This window comes from Zeus faber, assembly GCF_960531495.2.
Source record: "Zeus faber genome assembly, chromosome: 8".
Classification (NCBI taxonomy): domain Eukaryota; kingdom Metazoa; phylum Chordata; class Actinopteri; order Zeiformes; family Zeidae; genus Zeus; species Zeus faber.
This window is the reverse complement of record NC_137195.1, coordinates 8,349,814-8,362,206: the sequence shown is the minus strand read 5'-3', so window position 1 is coordinate 8,362,206 and position 12,393 is coordinate 8,349,814. Positions and strand designations below refer to the sequence as shown.

General features: G+C 46.6%; 1 protein-coding gene across 1 annotated transcript in view; it reads right to left on the bottom strand.

Moving 5' to 3' along the window:
• Positions 1 to 12,393, bottom strand: part of syngap1b (synaptic Ras GTPase activating protein 1b) — a gene marked incomplete at both ends in the record, with an annotated part of 138,634 nt that overhangs the window by 92,373 nt on the left and 33,868 nt on the right. The window contains one exon of the mRNA XM_080005857.1: positions 685 to 790. Within this exon, the coding sequence (XP_079861983.1) occupies positions 685 to 790 (106 nt within the window). The remainder of the gene's footprint in view (positions 1 to 684; positions 791 to 12,393) is intronic.

Genomic DNA, 12,393 nt, shown 5'->3' with positions numbered 1-12,393 from the left:
CGGCTTCACGGCGACAAGGAAAGTCGGGCCGCCAAGCGCCGGGCGACAGCCAATAGGGGGGAAGTTAAGCTCTCAATGGGGCGGGTCCTCGGAAAACGCCCGGACCACTGCATTGTCCCATTATTTTAAATCGATAAAATAAGGAACACGTCATTTAATGTTTCTTCAACGGGGACGATACTTTATTTTAAGGCACGGATGGGAAGATCATTTACGTCACTTTCTCAAGAGGTTTTTTATTTTGTCAAGCAAACAAACCACACCATTTTTAATAATAATTAAGTCGGTTTGGCACCATCTATCTATATAATGTATACTACTGGCTGTTGTGGAGCGCCCACAACAGCCGGTGGATTTGGAGCCGAGACGCCCACAAATGCCAGGTGCCCAGAAGCCCTGTCGCCGGTGGTGTGACCCAGGCATAAGGGGTATTGGGTATTTATTTGGATAAATTAAGCTTCAGTGTATAATATACACTGTGTAAAGAAGTGTGGCAGGTATTTTATTGGATATTTCTTATTGTTTCTCATCATCTGCAGCACCAGGAGCTGCAGTCTTATCCCAACTATCACAGGCACCGGGACTACGATAATCAGCTTTTGCTTTTTCGGTGACTTTTTTTTCGTAACAGGAACATGAGATGTAAAGAGGAAAGCAGCAGATGATGCAGGGAGCTGGACTCACCCATCTCCGGATGGTGTCGTCCCTCAACAGGAACGCTGACTGTCCGTCGCAGTAGCTTGTTCCTGTGGGACTCGGAGCGCCGCTCGCGCATCAGTAAAGGGTGTACCTGCACACGAGAGCACAGAGGTCAGGGTTGTGTGAGCGCTAACTCCAGGTGTCCTTCCAAAGAAAGGGCAAATCAAGAACTTCATTCACACAGTACAATACAGCACATCTGATCCAGAACCACCCACTGGTAATTCAAAAAATAAATAAAAGAAAGGTTTGCAATTAAGGATTTGTTTTTATGGTGTATTCATTTTATTTATATATATACTGTATATATATTTTCCTTTTATTATTTGAGCAATCTATTCAAATAAGTTACGCAACCGAATTACGGGAAAGACAATGTTTTATTCTGCAACACGCGACGAGGACAGGGGTTCACATTTTGGTGATGCTGTAAAATAGCACGTGAGAACATTCTGCGCACACTACAACACCGAACCGACAAAATTGAAATCGGACGGATTTGCGGTGGATCGATAATTCCCTTCTATGAATTATTGTTTCACCGCTAAATAAATACAGAAACTCGACATTACTCGACGGGGAGACAGAATCGCTCAATGAATAAAATAAAACACAATAAAGAAGACGGACCACACTTTACAACACCACCACGGACGGCCCCATCTCCCCAAACTCATAAAAGAGCAACCTGAGGGAGCATAAACGGCGGAGAAAGAGCGGCACTAATCAGCAAGGCTGGCTTTTCAAACACCGCCATGGTTTTTTCGATGGGGAGGGGGGGGGGAATATTCCTCCGCTCACAGAAACATGTACGTACTCACAAACAAACTCTGCAGGAGATTTCTGCACAGTTCACACAGTCGTCCCCTATCACCGCGGCGGAAATGAGTAAAAGACTCCAAAAATAACGATTCTCAAAAGAAATATCCTTTTTTTTTTTTTTTTTTTTTTTTTTTATAAAAACAATGAAAAGAAGAGAATGCTTTAGAAAATCCTTTATGCTTTGTATCTGTTCATGTTTGTCCTCAGCAGTATGGAGCACAGAAATTCAACTTAAGTACAAGTACTAGAAATGAGCCTTTGTGTGTGTGTGCGTGTGTGTATGTGTGTGTGTGTACACACTCCAAAACATCATGACGCTGTGCCTCAGAGCATATCTTCAACGAGCTGCTTGCAGCAGTGCAATGTCGGGACACAAATGTGTGTGTGTGTGTGTGTGTGTGTGTGTGTGTGTGTGTGTGCGCGTGTGCGCGTGTGTGTACGGTACTGCAGAACAGATAGTGCTGCTCTTTGGGGGGGGGGGGGTTGGATCCGAGCCAGTAACAGAGAAGGACGCTGGCAGGTCATTCTGAGTCGTACGTTCCACACGGATCCTGAACGTTCGCTAGGGAAAAACTCCACTGAATGGAGTGACTGTGGAGTGCGTGTGTGTGTGTGTGTGTGTGTGTGTGTGTGTGTGTGAGAGTGCGTGCGTGCGTGCGTGCGTGCGTGCGTGCTCCTCTATGTAAGGCTCCACATGCAGCATTTCGCAGCCCTCTCCCCTTTCATAACGGTCCTTTCCTGTTGAAGCGCCTTTTCCTTCCCTTTTATCTGCTCCCGTTGTTGAACAGTTTAATATCAATTATGAAGCAAATTCAGGAAGCGAGTCGGGGTGGAGGTGGGGTGGGGGCTGTAAAACAGTAACAAAAGGGGGTGAGGGGGCAGAACAGTCGAGACTGAAATACACCAAATTTCACAACACTCTCTTTCCTTGTGTGTGTGTGTGTATGTGTGTGTGTGTGTGTGTGCGTGTTGATGCATAAAAGTTTCACATACAACGGCAGCAGGAGCTCCACGCTCGCCACAGAAGCGGCGTGCTGCAGTGCGTTGTACCGTGCCTTTTACACGCTGTACGTTGGGTGCGGGTGTGCGAGTTGTGTTGCTCTGATCCTGCGAGCTGTTCTTGTTATTATTCATCCTTCATTATTATTCATGCTACATTAAAGCCTTAACGGTGATTATTCCCTCGCCGACTCCCCATGTCAGAATAAGGTACAATCGCGGGATCAAATATCTCTTCCCCTGCGTGTGCTCCGCCGACTTTTATCTCCCCGCCTTTATGTGTTATGTACGTTTTAGAACACTGTTTATTTTGTGAAGCATCTCGGGAAACCTGCGTTGAGGCGCTCCGCGTCAAAAGACTTCCGTTGCCTTCCCCTCGCGCCAAACGCACAAAAGCGTGAGCGGGCGCGGCCGGCCAGAAGACACCTGGACGCGCCAACCTCATTAATCAGCCGCCGGTTTGAATCTGCTCTCTCTCTCTCTCTCTCTCTCTCTCCCTCTCTCTCTCCCTCTCTCCCTCTCTCCCTCTCCACTTAGTGCAACCAATTTAGGAATAGCTGCGTTCGCTCCATTTTGTGAGACGCGCTCGTTTCCTCTGGACCGGCCGCGCTCTGCGTTGGCGTGAAGCGGCCGCGCGGCCTCCGCGATGAGGAACATACGGAACACGCCGCGGCGCTTCCGCATCCATTCTTCATGAGCGCCGCGCTGGCACGCCGGGAGCGCGGCCGCGTCAGACGAGCGGAAGGGGAAAAGGGATGTCACAATTGTCGGGTCGAAGAAGACACGCCCGCTGCTCGTCTAATTGGCCGGCAGTGGTCCCAAACTATGGAAGAAATAATAATAATTTAAAAAATTTAAAAACCAAACATAGGAATAGGAGTTATGAGTTTTCACCTGACAGCAGCGATACGTATGTCCCTTTAAGGAGTCGTCTGCCTAGTTGTTTGAGGCAATTATGCACTGAGGGGTTAAAATTTTCTGCCTATTTATTTTTAATGATGAAGCACTGCTGTGCGCATAATGCAATACAATGCCAACCCCTGCGGGTTTTTTTATTTATTTTTTATTTTTTAATCTGTTTGGAGGAATATTTTAAGGAGGCCTTGTCGGTCCGAGGGCATATTTCGACTTGGGTTTATTATTTTAGAAACAAGTTAAGAATATTTTGTTGTAAAAAGGATAAATATATGCTCTCGCTGCTTAAGAAGATGGCCTACATCTCACCCCGGGCTGTGAAATCGATTCTTTCCGGGATGACGAGGGGACTCTCTCTCTCTCTCTCTCTCTCTCTCAGTTTGTGACACAGGAATAATATTAACATAGAATGTCAACCCAAACACATTCGCTCCAAATACCGCAGCAACGTGAAAGCCGACAGACGCTCTGATAGATCACATAATTCTCCCAAACCTCATTTTCCCAGCACTGGGTCTGCTTTTGAAGCCAAGTCTCACTTGGGGCGAGGTGACTATTTAATAACAGGCCCAAACACAGACATTTATTGCAATCTACTCCAAGTCGAGCTGTAGAATGTATGATCTACGGTAGAATCCACTTTGGGCAATCAGCGCTTGCGTGTTGAGTCTCCGACACCGACTTTTCTATCCTGATGGAGGCCCACAACAGAGTACAAAAAAGCCACCTCCATCTTATCTGCTTGAGCTTTTTTTCCCGCTCATCCCGATGGAGTAATTAAACAGTTAAAAAGCGATCGAATAGAATGCGGTTTAAATGCCGGTGCCGAGGCATTCAAAGCAGCTGACCCGGGGGCCGGTTTCGTTAGGACGGCACCTCGGGCGTCACCCCCGCGCGGCGACGGCTCCAAAAGAAAACCGCGCGCTGAGGGGGAACCGTGCGTCGGCCAGTCTGATCCACGCTTCAACCCCGCAAGACGCGAGAAAGCTAAGCAACAAACAACAAAAAAATACAGAACAAATACAGAGCAGCTGGAAGCCTATACAGAGCTTATTAAAAAAAAAAAAAAAAAAAGAAAAGAAAGGAAAAAGCAGAACCATTCAAAGTACCAGAAAAAAAAAAACACACAAACGTGCCGCCATGGGGTCTGTTGACGTTGATTTCCGGGGGAGTCAAGTCGAGTCAAGTGGAGTTTATTTGTAAAGCCTTTAATCACAGTACAGTCTCAAAGGGCTTCACCAACCCACGGTTCAGGGAGAAATCAGCGCCATCCCCAGAGTCTGAACCCTCATCCGGGCACAGATAAAAAAAGGAGAGACCTTGAGGAAGGGGCCACAGAAGAGGGGTCCCCCCCTTCTGGTATGACCGGGCTGCAGTGGATGCCCAGTGGGTGACAATAATAGTAATAATAATAATAATAATAATAATAATAATAATAATAAGACAAATCGTAGGATATTGCACTTCTACATGATGCAATTCTCAAAAAGAGGCAGAGAGAACTGTTCCACAGCACGGCCGAGTGCTGTCAAGGCCCCCAAGGAGAAGCGGTGAACTCCGGTTTTTAAAATGTCTCATTCCACCAACTCCTCATTGATCAGGGGCGTAAACTATTACGTGGCTCTATAACGGCCGTGTTGCTTTATAGGGTTATCGATAAAGGTAATTAACCAAGTGGTTTACGAGGCTCCGCGGAGAAGCGGCGCGAGGAGAGGGCAGCGGAGCGTGGCGTCCACACGCACCGTCTTTTTGATGATAATCAAGGAAATAAAGCATTCACCAGGCTCTAAGCGACACTTCCCTTTCATCCCGGTGGAGGTCTTGAGTCCTCCGCCGTTGCCATGGAGCCCGGAGGAGACGCATGGACAGCGCCGGGTGTTTGTTTTTTTTTTTTAGCCGACAGGAGTGACAAGGTCACAGATTATATACTGTATTTTTTTGTAAGAGGAGCCAGATGTTGTCCGCCTTCTTCCCTCAGGAGAAGCAACGAGTTCCGACTGAAATCCGAGTTGGAAGCACCACATTTTATGAGAAAATGTCAAGAGGTTTTTTGTTTTTTTTTTCCCCAAAACACAGAGCGGGCTAAAATTATCTTCAAATGATGACTCTAAACATATTTAATTCCTGGCTAGCCAGCGAACCGTCAATACCAGCCAATTACAGTACGTGAACGTGGTAATTTCACTAAATGACATCCACTTGAGAAAGAATCAACTCACTCGCTGCCTCCCATTTTGCTCTCCAACCCCAGCGCTATTCATCACTGCCAGCCCGCCTGTCTCACTCAGAAGACCAGTAATACTTTTCTACCCCACCCTTGAGGGGCGGGGGCGGGGGTTGAGGGGAGGGGGTGGGGGGTGGGGTGGGGGGGGTTAGTCAGGAGGAGAGTAGTAGGAGGGTCTGCAGCTGGAGTTGTGACATAATCTTGGCAGTGGGTTGAGGGGCTGCAGACGGGTCCCGCAGCTCGGCCCCCACGACGCTGTTGGTCTCCTGACACGGTTCGATCGTTACGCTGATTCATCTGTCGATTCCTGTCCTGTATTATGATTTGAATATGTATTTGTGTTCTGCATCATTCCACTTTGGGCCCTTTGCACAACACGCCTGCACGCCGTCACTGACACACCCCCAACCGCCTGTTCCTCCAACACCGTATGTACATTATTATTATTCCCTGTTAGACATGTACATACCGTTGCATACTGTACATACATAGATATTCATACATATATACTTTGCTGATGGATATTGTTTTCTTATATTTCTGCCCATATATTTTGTATTTATTTAGAGGAAACAAACCCATGTTTGTATAATATACAAATATGGGTTTGTTTCCTCTAAATAAATACAAAATATATATACAGAAAATATAAGAAAACAATATCCATCTGCAACCAACCAACAATATATGTATCAGTTTGCTTTCTTGTATAAATTATTTTCAGATTTTGATAAAAAAAAAAATTATATATATATATATATATATATATATATATACGCACAGTATATATATATATATATATATATACACATATATATACATAGACATATATATAATAATAATTATTATTATTATTGTTATCATTACATACTGTATATATATTGTTTTTATTATTATTATTATTATTATCATATACTCTATGTATATATACAGTGTTTTTTCAATCTTCCTACTTTTATGAAGTACTTGTATGACTGCATGTGACAAATAAATAGTAGCTTCATATTTAATCATATTTTTATTGTTGTTGTTGCTTTTCCGAAACAAACCCTAACTTGTGATGCAGCGAGGCCACCGTGTTAATCTCACAGAGCATTACAATTGTTCAAGCGGTCGGTTTCTGATGAAAAATATAATAAGCCAGTTAGTGTTTTGATTTTTTTTTCTCCTCTTTTTTAATTTAATTTATAGCCACCCGTTAGACCAGTTTGGCAGCCAATCAATCAATTTTTTTCAATTTCACTTGTAAATTGTACCTCAGCTGGAAGTAACATCCGTGACGACGATAATTGAAATCAATATATTTTTAATTTTCATTTTCGCTCAAATCACACGAGAAAAAGTCCTTGAATTTTTTTTTGTTTATTCTCTCCGGCCATCACGCCGTAAAGATAAATACCCTGGCCCAGAGAAAGGACAGGTACGCCACAGTCTCTTATTTAGTTTATCTTATTATCTCTTATTTGAACGACGCAGTGTCTCACATATAAATATGATCATTTTGCCGAGACCTTCACCCAAAGCGCCATTCACATCGCCGACCTCGAGAGCAAAATCAATCTGACGGTCCGATGGTCACGTTTCGAGAAACGTACCGACGGAACTCACTCCCCAGACAAATAACTCAAGGAAATAATAAAAGTCGATTTAAATCTTTTATTGAATTATAATATCACCATTTTTATTCTAACCACCATTATCATTATTATATTTGGTGCATAAACCTCAGGAGCTTGTCTTGTACTTGTCTCTATTTTGAGTTTTCCTTGTTTGATTTTTACGTTTTTTTGTCAGGTGATCGGCGTTGTCACAATCTAAACCTCCGATGTGGACCCCAGGAAGAACAGCTGCCGTGACGCAGACGCTAATGGGACCCGAATAAAATGGGATGAAACACACCGAGTCGGTTTGTTGCTCGTAACGGTCCGAGCCACTGTGCAGCACAGCCGCCAAGAGCAGAGTCACAGTGTTAGATAACGCCGCGTTGTTTCCAACAACACGACAAGTATGCGGGGGCTTCACGGAGGAAACAGGCTGAAATTAGGGAAAGAGTAAACATCGCTGAAGATCCTACGGAGGTGAAGCACTCGGCGGGGGGAGCAGGTGGAGGTGGAGGAGGAGGAGGAGGAGGAGGAGGAGGAGTCTCATTTTTCACACTTTCACTGCAAAACCAGCTGGCGGTGCTAGAAAAATAAAAGTCATTCAATCTTTTAGTCCTGAAGGGAAGGACGTTAGAAGATGCACGGATGCTTCGCGAAGCGCAGAGGAGGGGGGAGGGTGGAGGTTTTAAGGGCGGACTGATGTCACAGATGTGACGGGTGGAGAAGGGTGGTGTTGTTGCTCCGCCCGGCCGCCCATATGTCAGTGCTGCCACCACAGGAACAGCTGGGAGGAGCAGGAGAACAGGGTGGAAGGCCTTGTACTGGTATAATGTGTGTGTGTGTGTGTGTGTGTGTGTGTGTGTGTGTGTGTGTGTGTGTGTGTGTGTGTGTGTATGTGTGTGTGTGTGTGTGTGTGTGTGTGTGCAAGCGTTATGCACCAGCTCTGTTTGATTGCTGCACATTAAGAAGTAATCGATTACACACTTGTCACACACACACACACACACACACACACACACACACACACACGTCATAAACCCACAAGCAACAGCAAAATGAAATTACACTCAAATACACTAATAGACAACAAAATTCCCTTCTCAGTTGAGGGAGCACCCACACACACACACACTCACACACACACAGCGGAGGGGACACAAATGCAGGCGTCATACTAATGGATCTGAGGACACACACGCACACTCGACTTGACACACACTGACACACAGACTGCCGTGACATTGGCCAAAAGCACAGTCTGTCCTTCACTTCCCCAGTGACGTCCCGACGAGACAGACAGAAGGCCCGCCTCCATGACCACACACACACACACACACACACACACACACACACACACACACACACACACACACACACACACACACACACATACACATACACATACACATACACACACACACACACACACACACACATACACAGACACACATACACACACACACACACACACACACACACGTGGGGACGCAGACGTCAGACTACGAGTACTTTGTTGTTGTTATTACTCACCCTGGGATACTTGCCTGGAGACACCGAGCGTGAGTTCTGAAATCGAAGATCCTGTGTGTCCAATGTTCTCAACAGCACGAAACTCGGCCCGAAAAATTAAACCTGAGACGGGAAGCCTGGGGTCGGGAACCGTCGGCAACGGAAGGCGTAAAAGAGCGACGCGTCCAAATATGATAAAGCGCTGACTTACACATGGGGTAAACTTTAACAAAAGGTTAGAAAATAAAAGTAAGGAATCAAAAGCGGGAATCGTTGAGGAGCCAAATGAGTAAGTAGTAATCGTTACGGAGCTCAGCGTGACAACAACACACCATTCAAACACACTACGGGAAGGCACTTGACCGCTCGGACCGTTTTTTTTTAAAATGACCTTTCCGTCCTTAAAACCGTGAATACGAACGTTAATCACAGTCGCGCTTTTGTTTTTTTAACACGGATTTGCGGCTATCTTCGGAAAAGTTCAGGCCGCCTGTTACCGTCCGCGCCGCGCTCGGCAACCCACCAATTGTGTAAATAAAAAATGATGAATTGCAGTGAATTGCTTTTAAGGTCATCCGGATCTGGCAATTGCGCCGGGTAAAGCTGGCAGGAGACAAATTAGACCTACTTTCCCTCCTTCTCTGGGGTACCGCCGCGAGAAGTATGCAACACTACTTACACCAACGGGCAAATTAATCAAATCCCCGCGATAAAAGCCGTTTAATCCCGTATATTTGCAGCTTGACCTTTTACATTTTTTTATTTTAATCCTTTATATATAGTGGAGTGGCGTGCCGGCGTAAGTCAAATGTCAAGTATGTCTTCAACGTCTATCTGAAGTGCGGTTCAAAAGCGCGTCACAGATGCTTTCTTGAGCTTTCTCAACTTCCAACCTGCACACCTTCATTACATAATTGATCACACGTGTCCTCCCTGATTCCCTGTCGGCTCCAAGAGCCGTGTATGTGTAATAATAATACTAGGAATTCATGACTTACGCTTAATTCTTCGTGACAAGAACATTAGCTACGGGCATAAGTCACAACCGTTGGCACCCGACCGAATGCATTCAACCTGCAGTGTCAACAGCGCCCACCGCCACCAACCGCACATGGCCGCGCACGCGAGGGAAGGCACGGCACGGATTCAGACAAAAACCTTTTTGGAATTTCAATTTGCACGCCGCCGTGGCTCAATTTCAGTGTGTTTGCCTATAACATACACATGCTAATAAGGGCCGCGCTCCTTGGGCGTCTTGCATAACGCTGGCGGAGGCCCGGTCGCATAACTTTTGGGGGGACGCGGCACCGGCGCGCGCCGGAGGTTTATGGAGATCTGTCACTTTTAATCACTGTGAGAGGAGATGAGTGTGGAAGGGATGGCAGGCAGCCATCACTGCCGGCCCGCTTGCTCCCCCTACAGGCCGCTCCGCGTCGGAACAGCCTACAGGGAAATGTGGCACTCTGTCTGCCAGCAATGCAAGAAGTGCTGATCCAGAATACCCTGGCCTGGACATTACACGCCATCACCTTCCTCGCAGCCCCAGGAATGTTTTATCCCTGACCGTAGTAATTTATTTCATCAACGTGATTCTGCTGAGAACGGCTTTTCTGAATTACACTCTAAACAGAGGAGGAACACGTTAAAAGTCCTGAAATGAGGTACATACTGTATTTTTTTTTTTCACATATTTGTTGGAACTGTCAGACTATGAAATCAAGCCGCTGTGTGATGCCGCGTGCAGATGTGCTGCACTTGCATAAATACATGGACTCTGTTGTGTTGATGCATAGTAAGATCCCACATCCACCCCTCATGTTGAAACCTGCTCCACCGCCAGCAAACACAGCCGTGCGTACAGCCCAGAAACCAGATAGGATCTTTCAGTATATTTTCAGTTTGCCTACTACAAGATGAATTTTCGCACTGAAGAGATAAGAGAAATCGGGAATAACATCTGTTACTGGCCTGTGTAACTATTCAAGCCAAATGGGAAGGGGCAATTTGGATGTGGAAGCTGACAAAAAGGCAATGAAAAAACAAGCTTAAGTTACACAACATACTGCACCATTACAGCCTCAGATGCTCCACGAGCTGGAAGCTGTGATTCATATTATTGTTCTCAGACCACGATTAATGAAAGATAATTAAATTATGAACCATTTAGAAATGTATGTGTTCCTCAAATATAATTCATCTTTCAATTGAATAATAAATCAAATATAATTAATCAAGCAATCAGTGCTCTTCTTTCATGCTTTTGAGAGTCAACCTAATAACTCTGCATGAGCTCCAGTGGTATTATCGGCACCGTAACCGTGCACAATATGACCAGATTCTTGTGGAGAAAAATGAACATGCACCATGCATGGGGGGGGGGTTTGCCCCGCGTTTCAGCACCGGGGCAAAAACCTGAGCGGGGCGGAGCCGCTCCCCGCGGAGGAGGAGGCCTCTCGCTGTCGCTCATAAGCAAGAAAAGCAGCGAGTGGTGTGTGAACGCAGCGCAGGGACAGCTGGTCTGTGGGAGAAGCAAGCAGCACTGCCAGTCACCCCAGAGAGCGGGATGGAGAGATAGAGGGAGGGAGAGAGAAGGAGAGGGAGAGGGGGGATGGAGACACACCGAGAGATGGAATAAAGAGGGCGAGGGAGATTTTGATTATCGTTGTCTGGTCCTTGATTGCGTGGACTTCATTGGGTCAGGAATATTGTTTCTTCCGTTTGTTTGATAGAATTGCAGTGAATTGGATTCAGCGAGAGAGGGATGTTGAGTGATGTTGAGAATTAAAACATGAAAGGAGGAAATATGGAAAGGGAGAGCCAGATGAAGTGGCGGATAAGGGGGGGCAGCAAAGAGGAACGGGAGCGAGGGAGGGGGGGGGACCGAGTTGGTCATGAAAGGCATTAGAGATGGAGAGAAGGTGGAGGGAGAGCGCGGAGGAGAGACGGGGAAGCGGTGAGGACAGATGGCGAGACGGAAGGGAAACGGGTGGAATTGAGGGGGAGGCAACAAACGGCGGTGAAGGGGATGCGCGACGGGGTGGACAGACAGACAGACAGACAGACAGACAGAGAGGGACGACACACATGCAGAGTAGGGAGAAAACAACAATTGATGAAATAGAGAGAGTGGGGGGGGGGGGGTGATGATGCACGGGGGTGAGAGTGATGAATCGATGGGAGGATTGATCAGAGGACGGCGTCTCTGGGAGCAGAGGATGCAGCCTGGGTACATGGGCTGTTGGTAAGCGGAGTATTGGACTTGGGTCTGAGAAAGGTGTGTTTAAAGGGAGAGTAAAGCCCGGTTTATGCCTCTCCTGGGGGGCCCGAAAACGTCTTGGCGGAGCGACGCAGCGCAGGGGGTTGTGGGTAACCGCCGGCCCAGCCGACGCCGCACACCCCCACACCTCACAAACCCCGGCGGTGAGGTTTAGATAAAAAAACAGAATGTTGAGTTGCAAAGTTTTTGAATAAAGTTTTGGTTCCGCACATTTTGGTCCAGTAAATGTGACGCTGCCCCCCGGTGGACACGTTATACACAGCGTCTGTACGGGTATGGAGGCAAACAGCCACCGCACCACGCACGACGCCGTGCAACACCCGGGTGCGGCCGCTTGTAGAAGCAGA